We start from the raw sequence: 20,591 nt of genomic DNA on the forward strand, positions 1-20,591 counted from the left end.
TGGCTTACTGTCTGGACTGTCTAGGGTATTTGCATATGAAAATATAAAAAAGCATGTGCTAAAACTGAATCATCAACTCTTACATGTAAGAATCTTAACATCTTTCTATTAAAACGCTCTGTATCTTATCATATCTATTGTTTGAATTAGTAGCATACAAGTAGACTGTTATTAAATTCAGTGGCTTCCACTCAGATTGATGTTATATTATATGAATAAATAGACCCTTTTCCCGCAGAACACAAATGGGCAACTCTAAACTGGCCTGATAAATAGAGTGTGAGCATTATGTAATTAAGGGCAAGTTCTTGACATCGGAGGGATAGAGAGGGGCATGATGGGATTATGGAGTAACTCAGGCTCAGGACGTGCAGTGCTTGCCAGCAAATCAGCTGTGTAACTTCCAAAGCTCTGTGGTGAATATGAATTATTCTGTGTTTATGGTTGTATTTTAGACAGGTAGGGTAATTCGTACCATGCTGATATCATTTGTGTTTAAAGTGCATTTGTGAAGGAGACTTTTGCTTACAAAAGTCTCAAACTTGTTCACCGCTGCATTGATTGCACTGGTGTTTGTGCTGCGTTTGACCTTTGCTGACTTCTTGTGAGCTTTGCACTTTGTTTCTCAGCAAAGAAATTAAGAAAATAGCACGTGAAAATGCGCTGACATTATTGTTCCGGATGCCCTGCAGTTGTCTCTTTTCAGCCCTTTTCTTCATGCTTGACTGACACTTGTGATGAATATGGACTTTAGTACTGGTTCAAGCCAAAATCAATACTCAAAAGTCGAGGAAGTCAAGGAAGGTCATGGGTGCCACACAAAGAGTATAGACAAGGCTTTGGAATAAACAGTGTCCCAAAAAAGTATTTCAACTCTTAAGCCACAAGTAAAAATGAATGAATGTGTGCTATATTACAAAATAACAAACCAAGTGACATTTATTTAAAGAAAAGTGCAAAAATTTCACGCGCACACACACCATTTGTCTGGTTTTAAATGAGAAAATAATAGATAAATTGGCATTCAAAAGTTTAGAGCTGGTTTTAAAGGTTTTTGAAAGAAGTTTCTTAAACTCACCAAAGGCTGCATTTATTTGGTCAGAAATACAGTCTGGAATCATTTTAAAAAACATTTTCTGTTTGAATATATTTTAAAATGTCATTTATACCTGTTATGCAAAGCTGAATATTCAGCATCATTACTCCAGTCTTCAGTGTCACATGATCCTTCAGAAATCATTCTGATATGCTGATTTGCTGCTCAAGAAAACATTTCTTATTATTTTCATAATTTTAATTTTTTTACAGTTTAAAAAAAGCTTAGCTGGTTATTTTTGTGTAGACTAAGATACTTTTTTCAGGGTTCTTTAATAAATATAAAGATAAAAATAAAATAAAAAATTGGACCAATCTAAAAGTTTTTACTGTCACTTTTGAAAAATGTAATGTGCCCTTGCTGAATAAAAGTATTTATTTCTTTAGTTAATGACATGAACTACACCTTTGTTATCTTGAGAGAAACTGACTTCCTGCATTATTTAAAGGAATAGTTCACCTAAAAATGAAAATATCTTGATTATTTACTCACCCCAAGGCCATCCAAGATCTATATGACTTTCTTTCCTCAGCTGAAGATAAAGAACATGTATATCTTGGATGGCCTTGGGGTGAGTAAATAATCAGCAAACAATTTTTGAGCAAACTATTCCTTTAAAAATCAGCCCATGACCAGTTTGTTAAAAGTAAAAGTGATGTGAAGCTCTATCATCATTTGTTTGCAGAATCAGATACCACTTGGTTTCATATTTTCTAATGCAATGGCATTCATACATTTTTAATTGTTATATAGGGCCTAAGTGTTTTAATTATCCGATATGTTGAAGGCCATTGTAGTAATATTATTTGGAAAATAGCCCGGCTTTAGATTTTGTCTCTGATTTTCTTTTATCCTGAGTCATCGGTGGCTGCTAAGTGCTGCGATTGCTATTTGGAACACACGCAGGTACATAAACCACAGTAGTAGAAAAAACATTTGTGGCGTATCATCAGGGGCTTCTTTTCCCCTTGTACATCAGGACACTGACCTACCAGATGCCTCTTTCATGGCTATCCTCACACACTCAAGCTAAAGATGACAGTCAGGAGCATTTCTCTCACTTGATGCAAACAAACAGAGGTTATAATTAACCACACGGGGCTAAGAGGATTTCTCCCCGCTCTCCCTGCACTGCTCACAGCCTCCGACGTTGGGTTATTTAAAGTGAACCTGCCTAGAGAGAGTGAGTGAGAGAGAGAGGGAGGGTGGGTTGGAGAGGAGGACGAGGAGGGGGGAGAGCTTAGCGGATCTGTGGCGCTCTGTTCTGGCTCAGTCTCCGGTGGAAGCATCACTCTCCCATAGCTGTGGATTCCACCTGCCTGTTCTGGAAATGTACAGGACTGCAGCATCCTCTGACTGACTTCACCAACTCATCTGCCGGCAGATATGGCCAGCCAGCAGGATTCGGGTTTCTTTGAGATCAGCATCAAGTCCCTTCTGAAGTCCTGGAGCAGCAGTAAGTATCTTGGCGCTCAGAGCTGCGGGATCACAGCCAGGGCTGGCGGGATGGATCCTGATTTAGTTCGCATGCGAGTTTGTTGCTCTGGTACACGTGCTCTGGTGTTGTTGTCCTCTTTTATTTAGTACGCATGGGGATCAGCATAATATGGATTTTATGGCATGCATTGCTATCTCTATTTTACTTTTTTGTGCGTGCGTGTGGTCAAATGATGCTTATGAATCAGGCTTAAAGGGATAGATCATGCAAAACTAATTTATTATAAAGGGTCATTTATTCACCCTCATGTCGTTCTAAACTTTGTGTATGAATTAATTTCTTACGTTGAACACAAAAGAAGATATTTTGAAGAATGTTGGCATCCAAAACACCCCATTGACTTTTATTGTATGGACGAAAAGCACAGAGACATTTTTCAAAAAATAAAATTTTGTGTGTGTTTCGCAGAAGTAAGAAAGACATAGAGGTTTGGAATGACATGAGGTTGAATTTTCAGTTTGGCTGACATTTTTGTCTATTTTGCTTAGTAATCCCTGTCCTGGTGTTGTGGTACACAGTATGCTCCCAAGAGCAGTGTACATCAGGTGCCTGTTCTCACCAGCCTAACCGACCAATCAGCTGTGAGGGCTGGTCAGCCCTCTGCCAATCAGCTTGCAGCAGCAGTGGCAGTGAGAGTGGCAGTTTCTCCTTTAGAAATCAATGTTGATTTATTTTTAATAGCTTAAACATACTTTTTGTTGTGTAAACAATAAAAAAGTATTTGTTTAAAAAACAAAATCTCTCTCTCTCTCTCTCTCTCTCTCTCTCTCTCTCTCTCTCTCTCTCTCTCTCTCTCTCTCTCTCTCTCTCTCTCTCTCTCTCTCTCTCTCTCTCTCTCTCTCTCTCTCTCTGCCTCAGAGTAAATGGGTGAAACGTTCTTATCACTAAATCAAATGTGCGCTGCACAGTGTACCAAATATATTTTTAGCTCTGGCTCAGAGGTTTAGAGCTGCGAGTGTCCTTAGGCCTAATGGCTAAATGCAGGAAAAATGTCCTTGTTATTTAGCTGTCATAATCAGCACGGCTCAGATATCTGTGAACGTATCTCATCTTTCAGTTTTTCTGTTTGTAATCCTGACCTTTCTATATGACACAGGGATAGCCAACTTTCTTCAATCGGTACAGTGTATTCGGGCAACTTTACAAAACCTGATCCTGTTACTTTGGGTTATAGTATACTATAGGTGTGGATGCCCACGGGCGACTGATGTGACCTCTGGATGTCATTTTTTGCCTTCTATTCTTTGAAGGGCTTTAGTATGGTAACAATTTACAAAAAAGGTCTTATTTGTTAACATTAGTTAGTGCATTAACTAACATGAACTACTGTAACAACTATCAATATCTTTTTAACCTTTGTTAATGTTAGTTAATAAAAATGCTCAATCATGTTTGTTTACATTGTATTAACAGGAATGTTAACAGATAAAAAAATTATCTGACGCCAAAGCTACGTGCAAGCAAATGTGGCCCAAATGTTCACATGTGACTCAGATCTGTTTTTTCCCACCATAACAGTGTGAACAGCACAAACCACATGGAAGCTGATCTTTTCAATTCTGATTTGGGCCACTTAATGCAGCCTTTCATATGTTGTCGGAATTCATGCGACTTTTACGTCACTCTAGATCAACATTTGTCACAATTCTGCGCTTATGAGAGTCACTTCAAAGATTTTACATACCTGAAGTTATCAAAACATCACTTCTCGTTGAGAACTTTTCTCTGTTCGTTGATGAAAGTAACCAGTGGGATATGAGTGGGCTTTCAATGCTAACAGCCTGATAACCATCTGAAAATGGATGAGGCTTTATTGGTCCCATTTACAGTTATGTCAGCTGTCCCCAGGGATCTTTTGTACACAGTTGGGGTCTATGAATGTAAAAAGCCCACATCTTTTACATCAGAGGGGGATTTTGTTAGATGTTTTTTTTCCATGCTTGTTGTCCATCCCTGAGCAAGAAAAATGTTGGGAGAACAGGATTTGTTTTAGAAAGAAAAAAGAGGTTAAAAATATGTCTGTATACTGGATTTGTGTTTATGTATGTCTCATGTCAATGTGTGTGCGTGTGTTTGTGAAATAGAGAGGCGTTGTTCTGTCTTATATTGTCCCTGTTGGGAGCAGCTCAATGCTCAGAGGCTCCTCTGCAGAACGCTGATGTAATGCTCTGTCTGAGCCCATCTTTTGTTTGCAGAATCACATGTAATGCATCAGGCTGCCGTAATCATCTAGACTGGCACTGGAGCACAGAGTGACCCGTTTACCACTTCTGTCAAAAACTGTAGTTTCTGAAGAAAATGAGAGTGGTGCTTGCACATGCAAAATCCACCACCATAGTGCCAGGGTGTTAGCCAGAGCGTTGCTGTCCTGTTGCTATAGGTGTTAAAATACTTACTAGGGAGTTGCTAGGTGGTTGCTACTAGGGTATTCTGTTGCTAGTTGGTTTCACTTATTATGACAGTCTCCCTAGCAGCCTGATGGAATCGCATACATCTACTCCATAGATCATTTTCTTTTTAATGACTCTGAATGAATCTTTCATTCCAAGAGAGACATATCGCTTATGTTGAAGTCATCATGGCAGCGCAATTTAGCCTTTTTTTCAGTTAATGCTACACTAACCAAGTGAGAGAATCATGGCAAACAATCAGGAAGAAAGACCTCAGAAACGAATAAGTCTAAACTTCATATATATATATATATATATATATATATATATATATATATATATATATATATATATATATATATATATATATATATATATATATATATATATATAGATTTAGTCGTTGCTGAGCTCTTTTGTCCTGATTGTTTTATTTAATATTTTACTACCATTCAAAAGTTTGGGGTCAGTCATTTTTTTATAAAGAAATTAATACTTTTATTCAGCAAGGATGCATTCAATTTATCACAGTGACAGTAAAGACATTTATGTCACAGCAGATTTTTGTTTCAAATAAATGCTGCTTTTTTACTTTTCATCCAAGAATCCTGAATTATTATTTTTTATCACTAACTGTTATCACTGTTTTTATCATGGATGATAATAAGAAATGTTTCTTGAGCAACAAATAGAATGATTTCTGAAGGATCACATGACACCAAAGGAAATCCAGCTTTGCAATTACAGGAAAATGTAAATGTCATTTTAAAATATATTAAAATAGAAAACCATTATATTGAATTGTAATAATATTTTACAGTATTACTGTTTTTACCGTATTAATGATCAAATAAATGCAGATCTCACCAACCCCAAATGATATTAAATAACTAAAAAGTAATGGTTTTATATTATACTGTCATTTTTATTTGATTTCGTCTGCGTCGTGGAATTGTAGTTTGCTTATTGAATCTTTATTTATTGACATTTGATGGCATGAGTTCTGTTTGCATTTTGTTTACAATATTTATTTATTGAATTTTACAAGCCTTGTTGGCATCCCATTTTCTGCCAATGGCTGTTTTCCCAAGGAAAGATTGTGTAATGGAGTCAGTCAGTGGAATTTAGATAGTTTATCTTGCTTTACGCCGTCTGTGTTTTTACGTACGAGCAGACAAGGGAGTGAGAGTGAGTGAGTCTGTGCCCAATCAAATGATGTTTACACTGTTGGTTAGTGGCAGAGGGGAGATCAGGACGTATAGTGTGTACACAGGGATAAATATAGCCCTGCAACTATGCCACTGTAACATGTCAGTCCTGCACACTTGCCCAGACCTCAGCTAAAAATTCCAGGCTGACCTTCAGTCTCGAGAGGCAGTGGACATTTACACTGCAATAGAGAGCCTTCGGAAGAAGCGAGCACACGTCTGGATTTGTTATCACACAATTTTCTGACTTTTTTGTTTCAACTCGCACTGGGACGTTACAGTATGGGGCAGGTGGCGAACCGGAGAAGGTCCCGCCATCACTGGAATGATTGATAAGGCCGTGTGAGGTTTGGAAAACTGGATCAAATATACTACTCCCCCACTATGGATAGCACAGCAATGTGCTGGAATAAAACCAGCATGGTGAACTTCATCAAGGGCCTGGGTAGGTGATACAAAAGAGAAAAAGAGAGAGGGAAGTGAGAATCTCTGAGTGAAGATGAGACTAGTAAACGGAGACAAATGAATGAGTGTAAAGCAAGCTTCAGACTTGGCGTTTAGATAATATTATAGCAAAAAAAGAGACTCCTGTTACAGTGGCTGTTCATTTTGAAGAAATATATTGGTCTAAGATGGTTTGATGAAATTGAGCCAATTCATCAACAATAAATGTTTGTTAGCAACCTTTTTAGGTCCATTGTATGTGAGTGAATGATTGTGCAGTTATGTTGAATGCAATAAAAATTCAAGAAATATTAATACAATGTAAAAAAAAAACTATTTTTATTATTGAATATTTATTAATGAATACAGTTCTGTCATGACAACTCTCTGAGAGTTTGGCATGGTAATGGGTATGACAATGTTAATTCTTTCGGTCTTGGCAGAATAGATCTGCTACGCTGCTGCTGCTGTAGAGCAAATACGGAACTTGCCACTGCCAATACACACAGGACACAAGGTATTCGGGACGATTTCTCCCCTTTCGACAATCCTAAGTGAAGTCCCGATTATCTTGATGGTTCTGCAGATTATCTTATCAGATTTTCCTGTGGTGTGAGGTGTGTTAAGAGTGACCAAACCTGCTCGGAAGAACGTCGGAGCTGGAGAAAATCTTATTAGATTTGAAATATCTTTTGGTGTGGCCCCAACATAAGACGTGCTGCTGCTGTACATGCATGGATGAATCACCAATTAGCAGATCTATACAGGTGGAGCTGGGGAAGGTGGAGGGTTTCTGAAAGCACGCTGCACTGCTATAGGTATTTGAATGCCGAGCAGCGAGCTCATTGGCTACTGATACAGCAGGAACTAATCAGTTCTGCCCATTAGAGAATGATGTTATTGCAAGCAGATTGAGTCCAGGACCTATCAGCACGCGCCATTTAGAGTTTCATGACAGAACTTTGTATTTAAAGGGTTAGTTCACCCAAAAATGAAAATTATGTCATTAATGACTCACCCTCATGTCGTTCCAAGCCCGTAAGACCTCCGTTCATCTTCGGAACACAGTTTAAGATATTTTAGATTTAGTCCGAGAGCTTTCTGTTCCTCCATTGAAAGTCAATGGACGGCATAGTGTCCATGTCCAGAAAAGCAATAAAGACATCATCAAAGTAGTCCATGTGACATCAGTGGCTCAATCTTAAGTTTATCAAGCGACGAGAATACTTTTTGTGCGCAAAAAGTAAACAAAAATAACGACTTTATTTCACTATTCATTTCCTTCTCTCTGGGCCTTGAGTGAGTTCACGTAGTGTTTTTGCGTAGCGCGTCTGTGTTGTATGTCACACGCATCACACATGACCAGCATCGGCCAATAGTGAGCCTACGTGTGACGTACAGCACAGACGCGCTGCACAAAAACACTACGTGAACTCACTCAAGGCCCAGAGAGAAGGAAATGAATAGTGGAATAAAGTCGTTATTTTTGTTTACTTTTTGCGCACAAAAAGTATTCTCGTCGCTTGATAAACTTAAGATTGAGCCACTGATGTCACATGGACTACTTTGATGATGTCTGTATTGCCTTTCTGGACATGGACAGTATGCCGTCCATTGACTTTCAATGGAGGAACAGAAAGCTCTCGGACTAAATCTAAAATATCTTAAACTGTGTTCCGAAGATGAACTGAGGTCTTACGGGCTTGGAACGACATGAGGGTGAGTCATTAATGACATAGTTTTCATTTTTGGGTGAACTAACCCTTTAAACTTTATTAAATATATTAAAATATAGTAGACTTTAGATTGAAAAAAAAAAGTAGATTAAAAAAGTTAAGTAAAAACAAGAAATTAGCTTGCTTGTATGTTTGTTGCTGTTGTTGTATGTTTTTGGAGGTGAAATGCTGTGGGTGACATACAGAGTATCTTTTTTGTTCTGTTTAAGGGAAAGCAAAACGCAGTTTAATCCATGTGGAGCGAAGTCTGTTTTTGTCAACATATGATAAGTGTCTAAAACTAGATCAAAATTTATTGTCAAAATGAACACTGCTGTGACTGTCACATCCCCCCTCTGCAACTCGACCACAGTCACTTACAGTACAGTCTGTCCAGTAGCTTCTCTGTGTGTTTGTGAGCTATGTGGAAAAAAAAAGATATAAAGTTGCACCTTCTGCTTCTAGGGTGTTACTTTAGTTGGTGTTGAGGAAAGCTAGGTGTTACTTTGTGTACACATGTTGCTGGCAAGCTACAGAATGGGAAGGTTTGGGGAATTCTGAAGTGGATTTCACTGTCCGGATTAGGAAACTGTCATTGTCTGGAACACAATACTTGACTATTCATTCAAATAGTTTCTGATTTATTCTGAAAAAATGCAGATGTTAAATTCTGAAAAAGACAAATACAAACTTCTTACAATCATTTTTTATTTGCTTGCCTTTCAGATTAATAACATTTATTATGATTAGTATTATTATTAATTAAAAAAAGTCTTTCCTGTATTTTTATTTATTTATAATATTAATAATATTTTATATTTTTTGTCCAAAGCTTCACCAGGGTACAGCAAGCCTCCCGTCCCCCCGGTTTGCTGCTCACAGGGTGAGAAGGGGCCGCCCGCCATGATGCCCATCAGCGTGGACCCAGAGAGCCGGCCGGGCGAGTACGTGCTCAAGAGCCTCTTTGCCAACTTCACCACCATCTCTGAGCGCAAAATACGCATTGTCATGGCCGAACCTCTGGTGAGTGACATTTCTGAATGAACAATTGAAGACCTATGACCACTCAAATCCTCAGAGACAAATCAGTCTTTGAAGATTGTGTTAAGGGGTTGACCATTTAGACTGTGGGATTGATTGCTCAGAAGATATCAATGAAATATAAGCTAATCCAGCTAATCCTTTTTTTTTTATTCGGCCTGCCTAGTTGTTTACTGTATGCAGCTCAGCAGCTTTCACCTTAATGTGACCCTGTATGATCCTTGCTAATAGAAATGAAATTTAGATCTGCCGGGCATTGAAAACACGGATTAGATTTTAGTGTACAATGCTTGTTCTGTACAAAACAGATTGTTTATCTCTAAGGACCTTGAACACTTAGCCAGCCTTGTTAGTATTTCCCAGACAACTGGCAAGTTCACCTGCACGTGTTTAACAGCAAGCTGCTAGTTTCATGACCGGCAGGCAGACTATTTTTAATTAACCCTCCCAGGACAGATATATTGTGTCCCTGCTGCTATCAGGATGAGCTCATCATTTGTCCTCTAATTTTTACTGAACCAATAACCAAGATCAAGTAATACGTAATACACTTAATACATAAGAATATGACCAGTTTATTTATACATCCCTCTTACTGGACAGTAAATTGAGCGAAGAAATTGAGTAAATTCATAGCTGCAGTGTCTTTTTTTATTTTATTTGTTTAAGGATCTCTTCGGACATAACTGAATGTTTTTATGAGTCAGTCATACATGTCTTAAACTATTCCCCAGTCATTTAATTCAGTAGTGGAGAAAAGTCCTGCAAGAGCATAAGGTGATCCATTAACCTCGTATGAAAGCCTTGAGGGATATTGCACTGTCCTCATCCGCCCCCTCATCTGTTTCTCCCTCAAATGACTCCAGCCACTGAAATATTTATTAACCTAAGATGAAAGGGGTGCTTCAGTGGGCTTTTAAATTTAACACGGTCTGAAAGTGTTAGGCTATGTTTGACAAACCCTGTAGATTCTAAGAGTCAGAGAAGACGGTGTGTTCTGGGCCTGGAGTTCATTAAAACAATAATACTATTTGAATATTCAAATCGGTTATCAACTCTGCTGTTGCCTGAAAAGAATTTACACACAATTCTGGTGCTCGATTGAAAAATGTTTCTAGAGTAGGAGTACAGAATGAAGGTCAGTTTGTTTTTTTACACAACATGTGATGTTTAATCAGCAGGTCCGATCCATGATAGTTGCTAAGATCAGCTTTTTCACATTGTAAGACTGTGCTGCTGGCCCTGTTTGTGTATGCACTACTGTTCAAAAGTTTGGGGTCATAAAAAAAAAAAAAAAAAAAAAACCCTTTTATTGTGCAATCATTTTTTTAATTGATGAAAAAGTGACAGGAAAGACATTTATAATGGTACAAAAAAGATTTATATTTCAAATAAATGCTGTTCTTTTGAACTTTATATTCATTAAGGAATAATAAAACAACTGTTTTCAACATTTATAGTAATAATAAATGTTTCTTGAGCAGCTGGAGAATCATGTGACACTGAAAACTGGAGTAATGATGCTGAAAATTTAGCTTTACCATCCAGGAATAAATTATGTTTTAAAATATATTGAAATAGAAAACAGTTATTTGATGTAAAAATGAGTATTTTTGATAAAATAATTCAACCTTGGTCAGCAGAAGAGACCTCTTTCAAAAACATTTTTAAAAAATGTTTCCGACTCCAAACTATTGAATGGTAGTGTACAGTAGCTGCTCAAATGCACGATGTTGTTACAGAGCTGCATTTAATCAAGGAAACCATAAGGAATCACTTTTAGCTAGAATTGCTTGAATAATATTTACTCTAGCAATTATGTTTCTGTTGTTTTTTCAGGAAAAACCTCTGATAAAGTCTCTTCAGAGGGGTGAAGATCCTCAGTTTGACCAAGTAAGTACAGTTTGCTTCCTGAACAATCCCCCCCCCCCCCGAACATATTGCACGCGCGCGTCCACACGTCTAGTCTGTGGACAGATGTCCCAGCGGAAAGACAAGAGACAGCTTTTTAGCTGCCCAGCTGTGCCAAAAATTAATCTGACTTTTTGAATTATTAAAATAGATTCATGGATCTGTCTGGCCTTTAAAGCATTTAAAGTGACCTCTGTAAAAGCTTGATGTGGTTTTTGGCTCGTCTGGCTGTCTGGGAATGAACAAGTCAATTTGCATCTCTTATAGATTAGATAAGAGAGTTTTATACCTGAAATTCACGATACATAGGAGAGATTGTGTATTCCATCTTGTCTTCAAAACATTTCATGCAGTGTGTGAGACATTATTTCTCCATAATTTGCACATCATTTCTAGTTAATTTATACAGTGCTCAACAATAAGGGTTGTATTTTGACCCAGGGCCAGTGTAAGAGCTTCAGGCCAGTCCCTCACTGTATTGGAACAGTGTTATATCTTATATTCTTTGATCATATATTGTACATGCATTGATCGTGTCATTACTTTCCAGATTTCTTTTTCCGTATAGTTTCCTGTAAATTATAACTATGGAATTTTTTTTTTTATTGCATATTTTCTTTGCAATTTCACACACAAAAATGTGATATATATACTAGATACACTGAAGAGCCAAAACATTATGACCACTCACAGGTGAAGCGAAAAATGTTTATCATTTCCTAACATTTTCTGAGTAGGTTAGATTGTTAGTGACCAATCAATTCTTGTAGTAAATGTGTTGGATGCAGCAGAAATGGACAGGAGTAAAAACCTGTGAGACTTTGGCAAGGGCCGAATTGTTATGGTCAGACAAGTGGGTTAGAGTACCTCTGAAAGGGCAAGCCTTGTGTTTTGCTCCTGGTCAGCAGTGGTGAGATCCTACAGACAGTGGTCCAAGAAATAACAAACCACAAATCGGTGACGGGGGTTTGCGTGTCCAAGGCTCATTGATGAACAAGGCAATGTAGGCTATCCCGTCTGGTCTGAACTGATAGAACCGATGTGGCACCATTCACAGAAAATTTCGATGATGTTACTGGAGAAATGTGTCACAAGACACAGTTCATCGCGCTCTGCTACGTATCGGGCTGCGTAGCCGCAGACCAATCAGAGTGCCTACAGTGGAGTCAGAACTGGACCTTGGAGCAGTGGAAGAAGGTCACCTGGTCCGATGAGTCCCATTTTCTTTTACATCATGTGGACAGCTGTGTACATTTGTGCTGTTTATCTGGGGAACTGATGGCAGCAGTATCCACCGTGGGACGACGACAAACCAGTGGAGGGAGTGTGATGATCTGGGCAATGTTCTGCTGAGAAACCCTGGGTCCGTCCATTTATGTGGACATAAATTTGACATGTGCCACCTACCTAAATATTGTTGCAGACCAGGTAAACCCCTTCATGACAATGGCGTTCCCTGGTGGAAGTGACCTCTTTCAGCAGGATAATGCACCCTGCTACACTGCACACATTGTTCAGAAATGGTTAGAGGAACACGATGAAGAGTTCAAGGTGTTGCCTTGGCCTCCAAATTCCCCAGATCTCATTCCAGTTGAGCATCTGTGGGATGTGCTTGACCAACAAGTTCGATCCACAGCGGCTCCACCTCTCAACCTACAGGACTTGAGGGATCTGCTGCTAATGTTTTGGTGCCAGAGACCACAGGACACCTTGAGGGCTCTTGTAGAGTCTATGCTTTGGAGGGTTGGCACTGTTTTGGCAGCACGCGGAGGACAAACAGAATATTAGACAGATGGTCAAAATGTTTTGGCTAATCTAGAAAGTATATATAATTTTGAGTTGGGGTCCATGTGAGGCAAGTAGAATTCTGAACCAATAGCCAGACTGAGAAAGCAGGACAAAAATCCTTATTGTTGAGCTTTGTTATATGATTATAATTCTCAATCTCGTTTGTAAATTAATGACAAAAGTATCTGCAAAATGAATAAATGTACGAAATCTCTAAAAAACTGAATTTAATTTCAGATACCCTTGAGTAAATGCATTGAAAGTCTAGAATGAAAGGGCTTTTTATTGCTGGCTTGGGTGGAGTGTGTGTTCTCTGCCCTGAGTTTGTAAGTTTGTTTCTGTATGCATGTATATGTGTGTGTGTGTGTGTGTGTGTGTGTGTGTGTTGGAGGCAGGTGAATAGCAGCCTCATTCAGAGCTCACAGGGCTGTGTTTGTACCCATGATCCCTTGGGCTTTTCAGGAGCCTCACTGAGAGGGGATTCTTCTCCCAGGGTTCATCTGGGAATGAAGGGCTCGCTGTGTTCACCCTGAGCCCCTGAATCCGCCCTTTTTCCCTCCCTTCCCTGTGTGTTGAGTCCTCACCAGGGACCGCCTTTCCTTCCTGCACTTATTACCCCAACTCCCTCCCCTTTACTCACTTTCTTTGCATCCTACAGACACATTTAAGACACATACTCACACAAAAGCCCCTGCTTTCATCAATACCACCTCCACACTCAAAATAACTTTCTCCTGAAGATGCACTATGAAATTCATGGCCTATATACAGTACTATGCTCTAGGTATATTTTTTTGTTTGTTTATGTGGTGATTAATACATTCTCTCCTTTCATTTTCAGTTGATAAGCACAATGAGTTCTTTGGCCGAGTATTGCCTACCATCTATCTTGCGCACCCTGTTTGACTGGTACAAAAGACAGAATGGAGTTGACGATGAATCCCACGAGTACAGACCGCGTTCAAATACAAAGCCCAAAAAGTGAGTTCTGTTTGTACAGTTTGTACATATAGATAATGCTGAACATTTAAGCTTGATACTGTATGGTATACTTTATTATGCATAATGCAGTTTAGTAAAACAAGTCTGCTTCATGCGTATTAAAGACCCATGAATTCAGAATTGGAGTTTTATCCATTAAAGGGATAGTTGACCCAAAAATGATATTTAACCCATGATTTACTCACCCTCAAGCCGTTCGAGATGCATATGTCAATCTTTTTTCAGACGAACTCATTTTCAGTTATTTTAGAAAATGTCTTAGATCTTTCAGTGGTTATAATGTGAAGTAATGGGGTCCACCTCATTCAAGTCCCAAAATGTGCATGCATCCTTCACAAAAGTAATCCATCCGGCTCCAGGGGGATAAACGAAGGCCTTCTGAGGGTAATCCGTGCGGTTTTGTCGTAAAAATATACATATTTAAAACTTTATAAACGAAAATAACTGGCTTCCGGTAGCGGTCGACGCGCGTTCACGGGAGATGGATGCTGGCGTATGACATAGGACGTAGCGTAGGAAGCGCCGTGACGTAGAACGAACGTGACGAAGCAGCCAGAGAGCAGAGCAAAACAAAACTCTACGTTCGTTCTACGTCACGACGCTTCCTACGCTACGTCCTACGTCATGCGCCAGCATCCATCTCCGTGAACGCGCGTCGACCGCTACCGGAAGCCAGTTATTTTCGTTTATAAAGTTTTAAATATGTATAATTTTACTGTATTTTGGTCAGATAAATGCAACCTGGATGAGCATAAGAGAAAAAACATTAAAACATCTTACAGACTCTATAAACTTTTGAATGGTAGTGTAAATAACCAATTCATAGGGCCTTTAATGAATGTGAAAAGAGAGCAATGAGACAGCAATACAATGTTGTCACTTGGCCTGATAAGTTCTGTCGTAACTGGATTTGACACAATCGTGCCAAAATAGCCCAGTGACATCAGACAGACAACTGGTTGTTGATGCTTCTGTGACTTCTGCTTCCTGTAGCTGGAGTGCAAAACTCCATTTCATCATTGACAAATGATACTTTAGTCTGTGAATGTGTGAGAGGGTGGGAGCAAAATTGGCTTACATTATCTGTTTACATTCTCTCTCTCTTCATTTCCCAGTGATGAGCAGCAAAAAGATTATCTGCTCGAGAGGAGAGACCTAGCCATCGACTTCATCTTCTCTCTTGTGCTCATAGAGGTTCTGAAACAGGTAACGTCCAACTGGCACATGCACTTTGATTCACATCTAACAAAGTTTAGATGCAAATAACTAACAGACATCAAATATGTTAGAGTGCACATGTTGTTCTGTCGATCATCACCAAGAATCAATGGTAGTTACTGCCCTGCCAGACACCCATACAGAAAATTTAAATTAATAAGAAGTAACAGTTACTATCACAATTGTGAACTGTGTAATGAACAAAGTCTATGCTATTTATTGTTTGCTTTGACAAATTGTTTACTAACCCTAACCCACAATGGCAAATTTAGCAATAGATTCCACCTTAGAAGAGATTGTTGATATACAGTTTACTGGTAATTATACAAAAGTATTTGAGATCAAAGAAATCCACAATGGACCAATCAGAATCAAGTAGTCCAGAGAGCCATGTTATTAAATGTGATACTGTTTGTGTTTTTCCCATTTGGCCAGATGCCCCTCCACCCAGTTGTGGATGGTTTGGTCCATGAAGTCATTCATTTGGCTTTTAAGCACTTTAAATATAAAGAGGGGTAAGATACTTTAGAATTCTCTATTGGATACATTTAGTAAAATAAATTCGTAGCAACCTATACATTTTTACATGTGTTTTATTATGACCAGGTATCACGGTCCCAACACTGCCAACATGCACATTGTAGCTGATCTCTATGCCGAAGTGATTGGAGTTTTAGCACAAGCAAAGTGAGTACTCGTCAATCCAACAAAGTCAACATTATTTGTATTTAGCAATGTTGAACTATGTTTTTTGTAACATGTGAAAAAGCATACTAGGCCTGAAAATGAGCCTTTGTGAGTTTCTAGATCTTCAGAAGAGCATAACATTCAAGTGGTCTGGATGCTTTGCATCCTCTGTAGTGTCATTCCCATAATGTGTGTGTTAGTCTACAAAACAACTGCGCCCCTGTCATTGTGGTAGAACAGTTGCTTCTGCATGTCTGTTTTATTTCTGCCTGAGTGAAATATTCTGGGGAATATTGGTCTGTTGGTCCTTGCTTTTTTAGTAGATGTTACCAGGTCTCTGGTTGTCTTATTTGACAGCTCAGGGTCTGATTAATGAGGGGGCAACGGCAGCAGTGCTATTCGTTTCCAACCACAGTGTACGCTCTTACCAAACAACATGCTGAAAATGTCCAGTGAATAATTTATCTATTTATTTTTTTGTTTTGTGCTTGTTTTGTTTTTGATATCTACTTTGAGCATGCAGTAGTTTACAGGATTTCTACAATCATGGGAAATCTGGAAATATCAGGGAATATCACTGAAATGAGTAAATCTTAAAAGGTGTAAAGTTTTTTTTTTTTTTTTTTAATAAATATAACATTTAGATATTTGTGAGTGCTTGTGTAGAGTAAAACTTATGTTGCCCACAAGCCTGTGATTTTATCTGCCAATCTTTTTCTTGCTTTTTTGTAGATTTCCTGCTGTTAAAAAGAGGTTCATGAGTGAGCTGAAGGAGCTCCGTCAGAAGGAGCAGAGCCCGTACGTGGTCCAAAGCACCATCAGCCTCATAATGGGTGTGAAGTTCTTCCGGGTGAAGATGTATCCTGTTGAGGAGTTTGAAGCCTCCTTTCAGTTCATGCAGGTAAACAGAGAAAATTAACACATTTGGATAATCTTCCTTTCACAGAGCTCATTTATTTAATTATTTATTAATTTATACTGATAGCAAACCCTGTGTTTCACGATTCTGTGCTCCTTTCTGTCACAGGAGTGTGCACAGTATTTTCTGGAAGTGAAGGACAAAGACATCAAACACGCTTTGGCTGGACTCTTTGTGGAAATTCTAGTTCCTGTAGCAGCGGTTAGAGAAATCTTATAAAGATCTGTCAACATGTCTTATTTACATGCATTTTGCACACCACTCACTCCAGTAATTGTTTTAGTAACTCACACTGTCACACACACACATCTATCTATCTATCTATCTATCTATCTATCTATCTATCTATCTATCTATCTATCTATCTATCTATCTATCTATCTATCTATCTATCTATCTATCTATCTATCTATCTATCTATCTATCTATCTATCTATCTATCTATCTATCTATCTATCTATCTATCTATCTATCGTGTGTGTGTATTTCACTCTTTTTTTAATCTTTACTTTGCTAGAAATGTCTAAATACATTTTGATCCTCATTATTATTGCCTTTTCTGTCCTTTAATAGGCTGTCAAGAATGAGGTGAATGTTCCTTGTTTAAGGAACTTTGTGGAAAGCTTGTATGAGACCACCTTGGACCTTTCGACAAGAAAGAAACATTCTCTGGTCAGTCTGGTTTTCATAAGCTATAGTATTTCATACTCTTTGACGGCACTCTGATCGTTACGTACCCCTCTCTGGTCTTTTAGGCTTTGTACCCACTGGTAACATGTCTGCTGTGTGTCAGCCAAAAGCAGTTCTTCCTCAACAGATGGCATGTCTTCCTTAACAACTGCCTCTCAAATCTAAAGGTATATGGTTTCACTGCGTTATAGTTTCTCTTTATTCATTCTTTTGTGATTCAACCAGAATAGCAACCAGGATTGCTCACTAAATAAACTTTTTCGTTACAGAGCAAGGACCCTAAAATGGCACGGGTAGCGCTAGAGTCCCTCTACCGACTTCTGTGGGTCTACATGATCCGCATCAAATGCGAGAGCAACACTGCGACGCAGGGGTAAGCACGTCCTTGGTCTGTTGCTTCTTGTGTTTAAAGCCACTACCAAAAAAACACCCATCCGAGGCCCCCAGAGTCAAGCTGTGGGTAGGTCTGCAGTAAACTGATTTTACATAATATAGTCCATCTTATGAATGCCAGCTTTCTTGATGGAGTTCAAGAAGGCTGAAAAGAAGTAATAATAATAAAAACAAGTCTGTACCCTGCCCCTCCCATGGCCGCCAGTCCACCGAGCCGGGGGTGTGACCACATCTCTCAGCCCTCTAAGTGGCAGCGAGTAAACAAGCAATCCATTACAGTCGTCGTGCCTCAAGCGGAGGGGTAGAAGACTTGGTAATTACTGACAGTGCTGCCAAAAATGGGTGGAGAAAGGAGAGGACTAGAAGGGAGGCTGGTGGTCATGGGTGATGGAACGCCAAAATCGTCCTCTGTGAATTAAAAGCTTGGCAGACTAAACCTTATACACACCCTTGTTTGATCTTCAGGGCCAAAAAGGAACAGTGGACAAGTTTAGATGTCTTATGTAGCTAATCCACAATAGATTAATAAGGATTAATATGATATATGGTTGACATTGTTTGGGAAAGGGTGTACATGCCCTTAGAGCATTTCAATACCAGAAAAGGAAGTTGTTTTTGACTGTGGGTTATTCAGTTTATGCATAGTTTGAAATGAATAATGCATACTATATAAAAGTACGGTCCCACTTTATATTAGGTGTCTTTAAGTACTATGTAATAACATTTAAATGAATCAACTTATACAATGCAATTATTTGTGTACATGCAGTACTTACATTGTACATAAAAATACCTACATGTGATTACAGCTGTAATTCATTTCTGTAATTACAGCTATAATTACATTGTTGACCCTTCCCTTATCCATTAACCCACCCTTAAACCTAACCATACCACCAAAACTAATCAAATTTTATTTGAACTTAAATGTTTTATCTGTTGATTGTTCACCTAAATAAAATAGTGGCACTATTACTACAGTGGCACATTAGTGCACAGCACAACAACATTTAAACAGCAAACTTTAAGTTAACAACACAGCGGAATCGCCACAACACAACAGAAACATGCCACAACACTTTAACTCTGGGGGCCGAGAAATGAACGAGAGCATTTTCGTCATGTTGTAGCTCGTTTCCATTGTGTTGTGGCTTGATTCCACTGTGTTGTTAACTTATCTTTGCTTTTTTAACTTATATTTTTCTTGTGTTGTGCACTACTGAGACTTCTTTTTTAAAAACATTAGAACATCTTACCGATCCCAAACTTTTTAACAGTAGTGTATATTTAAGGAGGAACAAAGTTTGGCATGATATTAGATATCTAAAGCATGGGAGGGAGAAGTTAGTTCTGGAACCACAATGATCATAAAAGGCTCAAATGATGCAGAAAAACCGGTCAGCTCATAGTTCTTGCGAGAAGGATGTATTGCATTATAGCAGGTCATAAATATCAGAAACCATGGATTTGAATGCTACATATCATGAAGCTGTGACTTAAGGGTTTACCAACCACTACGAATAAGCCCAAAGAGGACAAAGCTCTCTTAAAAATCCAATTCCACAAGTAGGCCAGGTTCAAGACTGCCACTGTAATGGAATGCTACTTATAATCACTATGCTTTGACATTGTCCAAAACTTGTTATTGCTAAAGACTGCAATCTTGTCCCCACAGCCGCCTCAACTCTATTGTGACGACCCTGTTCCCTAAAGGATCTCGCAGCGTGGTTCCTAAAGATATGCCTTTCAATATATTTGTTAAAATTATCCAGTTTATTGCACAGGTATGTCTGCGCTTAAATAACAGTCAGATCTAAAACTAAGACCTCAGTGTTAATCTCTTGTTAGCAGATAAACCATTATACAAGACTCAATTCTCATTTGTTGTGCAAACTGTGCATGCATCTAAGGATAAAGGACTTAATGTTGTTACCAAAATAAATACACAGTGACAGCTAGATTTCCATCATTATTTGCAACTCTACACATTTTTTGTGTTTCTGATGCAGCATGTGTTAAAATATTTACAATTTTTGCATACTACATCATTGCAAATGCAAGTTGCATTTCCTCTTTCTGATTTATCTTACAGGAAAGACTTGACTTTGCAATGAAAGAAGTCATTTTTGACCTACTGTGTGTTGGGAAACCTGCAAAAGCCTTTAGTCTTAATCCAGAGGTAAAGTATTGTTAAATTACAATAGATGTAGCAGCTTTATCTCAGTGTTATGACACTCATATCTTGATTTTGTGTATGTCTGTTCTGTAGAGAATGAATATAGGTCTCAGAGCATTCCTGGTCATTGCCGACAAGCTGCAGCAGAAAGATGGTGAGCCTCCCATGCCGAACACGGGGGCCACGCTCCCTTCTGGAAACACACTACGAGTCAAAAAGACGTTCCTGAGCAAACCTCTGACTGAAGATGAGGCTAAAGTCATAGGTGAGTTGATCTATTCTGCTTTTAGAAGAATCATTTCAATAAAATCAAGACTTTTGTCTGTGGAACTGAAAACTCAGTGCATAAATGATATTGTGCTGGATAGCGAACAGAAGAATAAGTTGAAAAACATGAATAAAATGCAAACCTTTA

At 38.6% G+C, this 20,591-nt stretch overlaps 1 protein-coding gene across 2 annotated transcripts in view; it reads left to right on the forward strand.

Moving 5' to 3' along the window:
* The first annotated feature begins 2,467 nt into the window (after positions 1–2,467).
* Positions 2,468–20,591, forward strand: part of frya (furry homolog a) — a 61,329-nt gene continuing 43,205 nt past the window's right edge. Inside the window, exons 1-15 of one of the 2 annotated variants that reach the window (XM_081371631.1) lie at positions 2,468–2,552; positions 9,184–9,374; positions 11,232–11,285; positions 13,933–14,072; positions 15,209–15,299; positions 15,747–15,826; positions 15,918–15,998; positions 16,731–16,899; positions 17,026–17,118; positions 17,491–17,589; positions 17,673–17,774; positions 17,877–17,980; positions 19,676–19,784; positions 20,093–20,179; positions 20,270–20,441. In XM_081371631.1, coding sequence (XP_081227757.1) covers positions 2,483–2,552; positions 9,184–9,374; positions 11,232–11,285; positions 13,933–14,072; positions 15,209–15,299; positions 15,747–15,826; positions 15,918–15,998; positions 16,731–16,899; positions 17,026–17,118; positions 17,491–17,589; positions 17,673–17,774; positions 17,877–17,980; positions 19,676–19,784; positions 20,093–20,179; positions 20,270–20,441 — 1,642 coding nt within the window. In that variant the 5' untranslated portion in view covers positions 2,468–2,482. Of the gene's footprint in view, positions 2,553–6,329; positions 6,638–9,183; positions 9,375–11,231; positions 11,286–13,932; positions 14,073–15,208; positions 15,300–15,746; positions 15,827–15,917; positions 15,999–16,730; positions 16,900–17,025; positions 17,119–17,490; positions 17,590–17,672; positions 17,775–17,876; positions 17,981–19,675; positions 19,785–20,092; positions 20,180–20,269; positions 20,442–20,591 lie in introns of those variants that run through there. The other variant, XM_081371630.1, reaches the window with a different exon arrangement.

The sequence above is a fragment of the Scardinius erythrophthalmus genome, assembly GCF_964197995.2.
Source record: "Scardinius erythrophthalmus genome assembly, chromosome: 7".
Classification (NCBI taxonomy): domain Eukaryota; kingdom Metazoa; phylum Chordata; class Actinopteri; order Cypriniformes; family Leuciscidae; genus Scardinius; species Scardinius erythrophthalmus.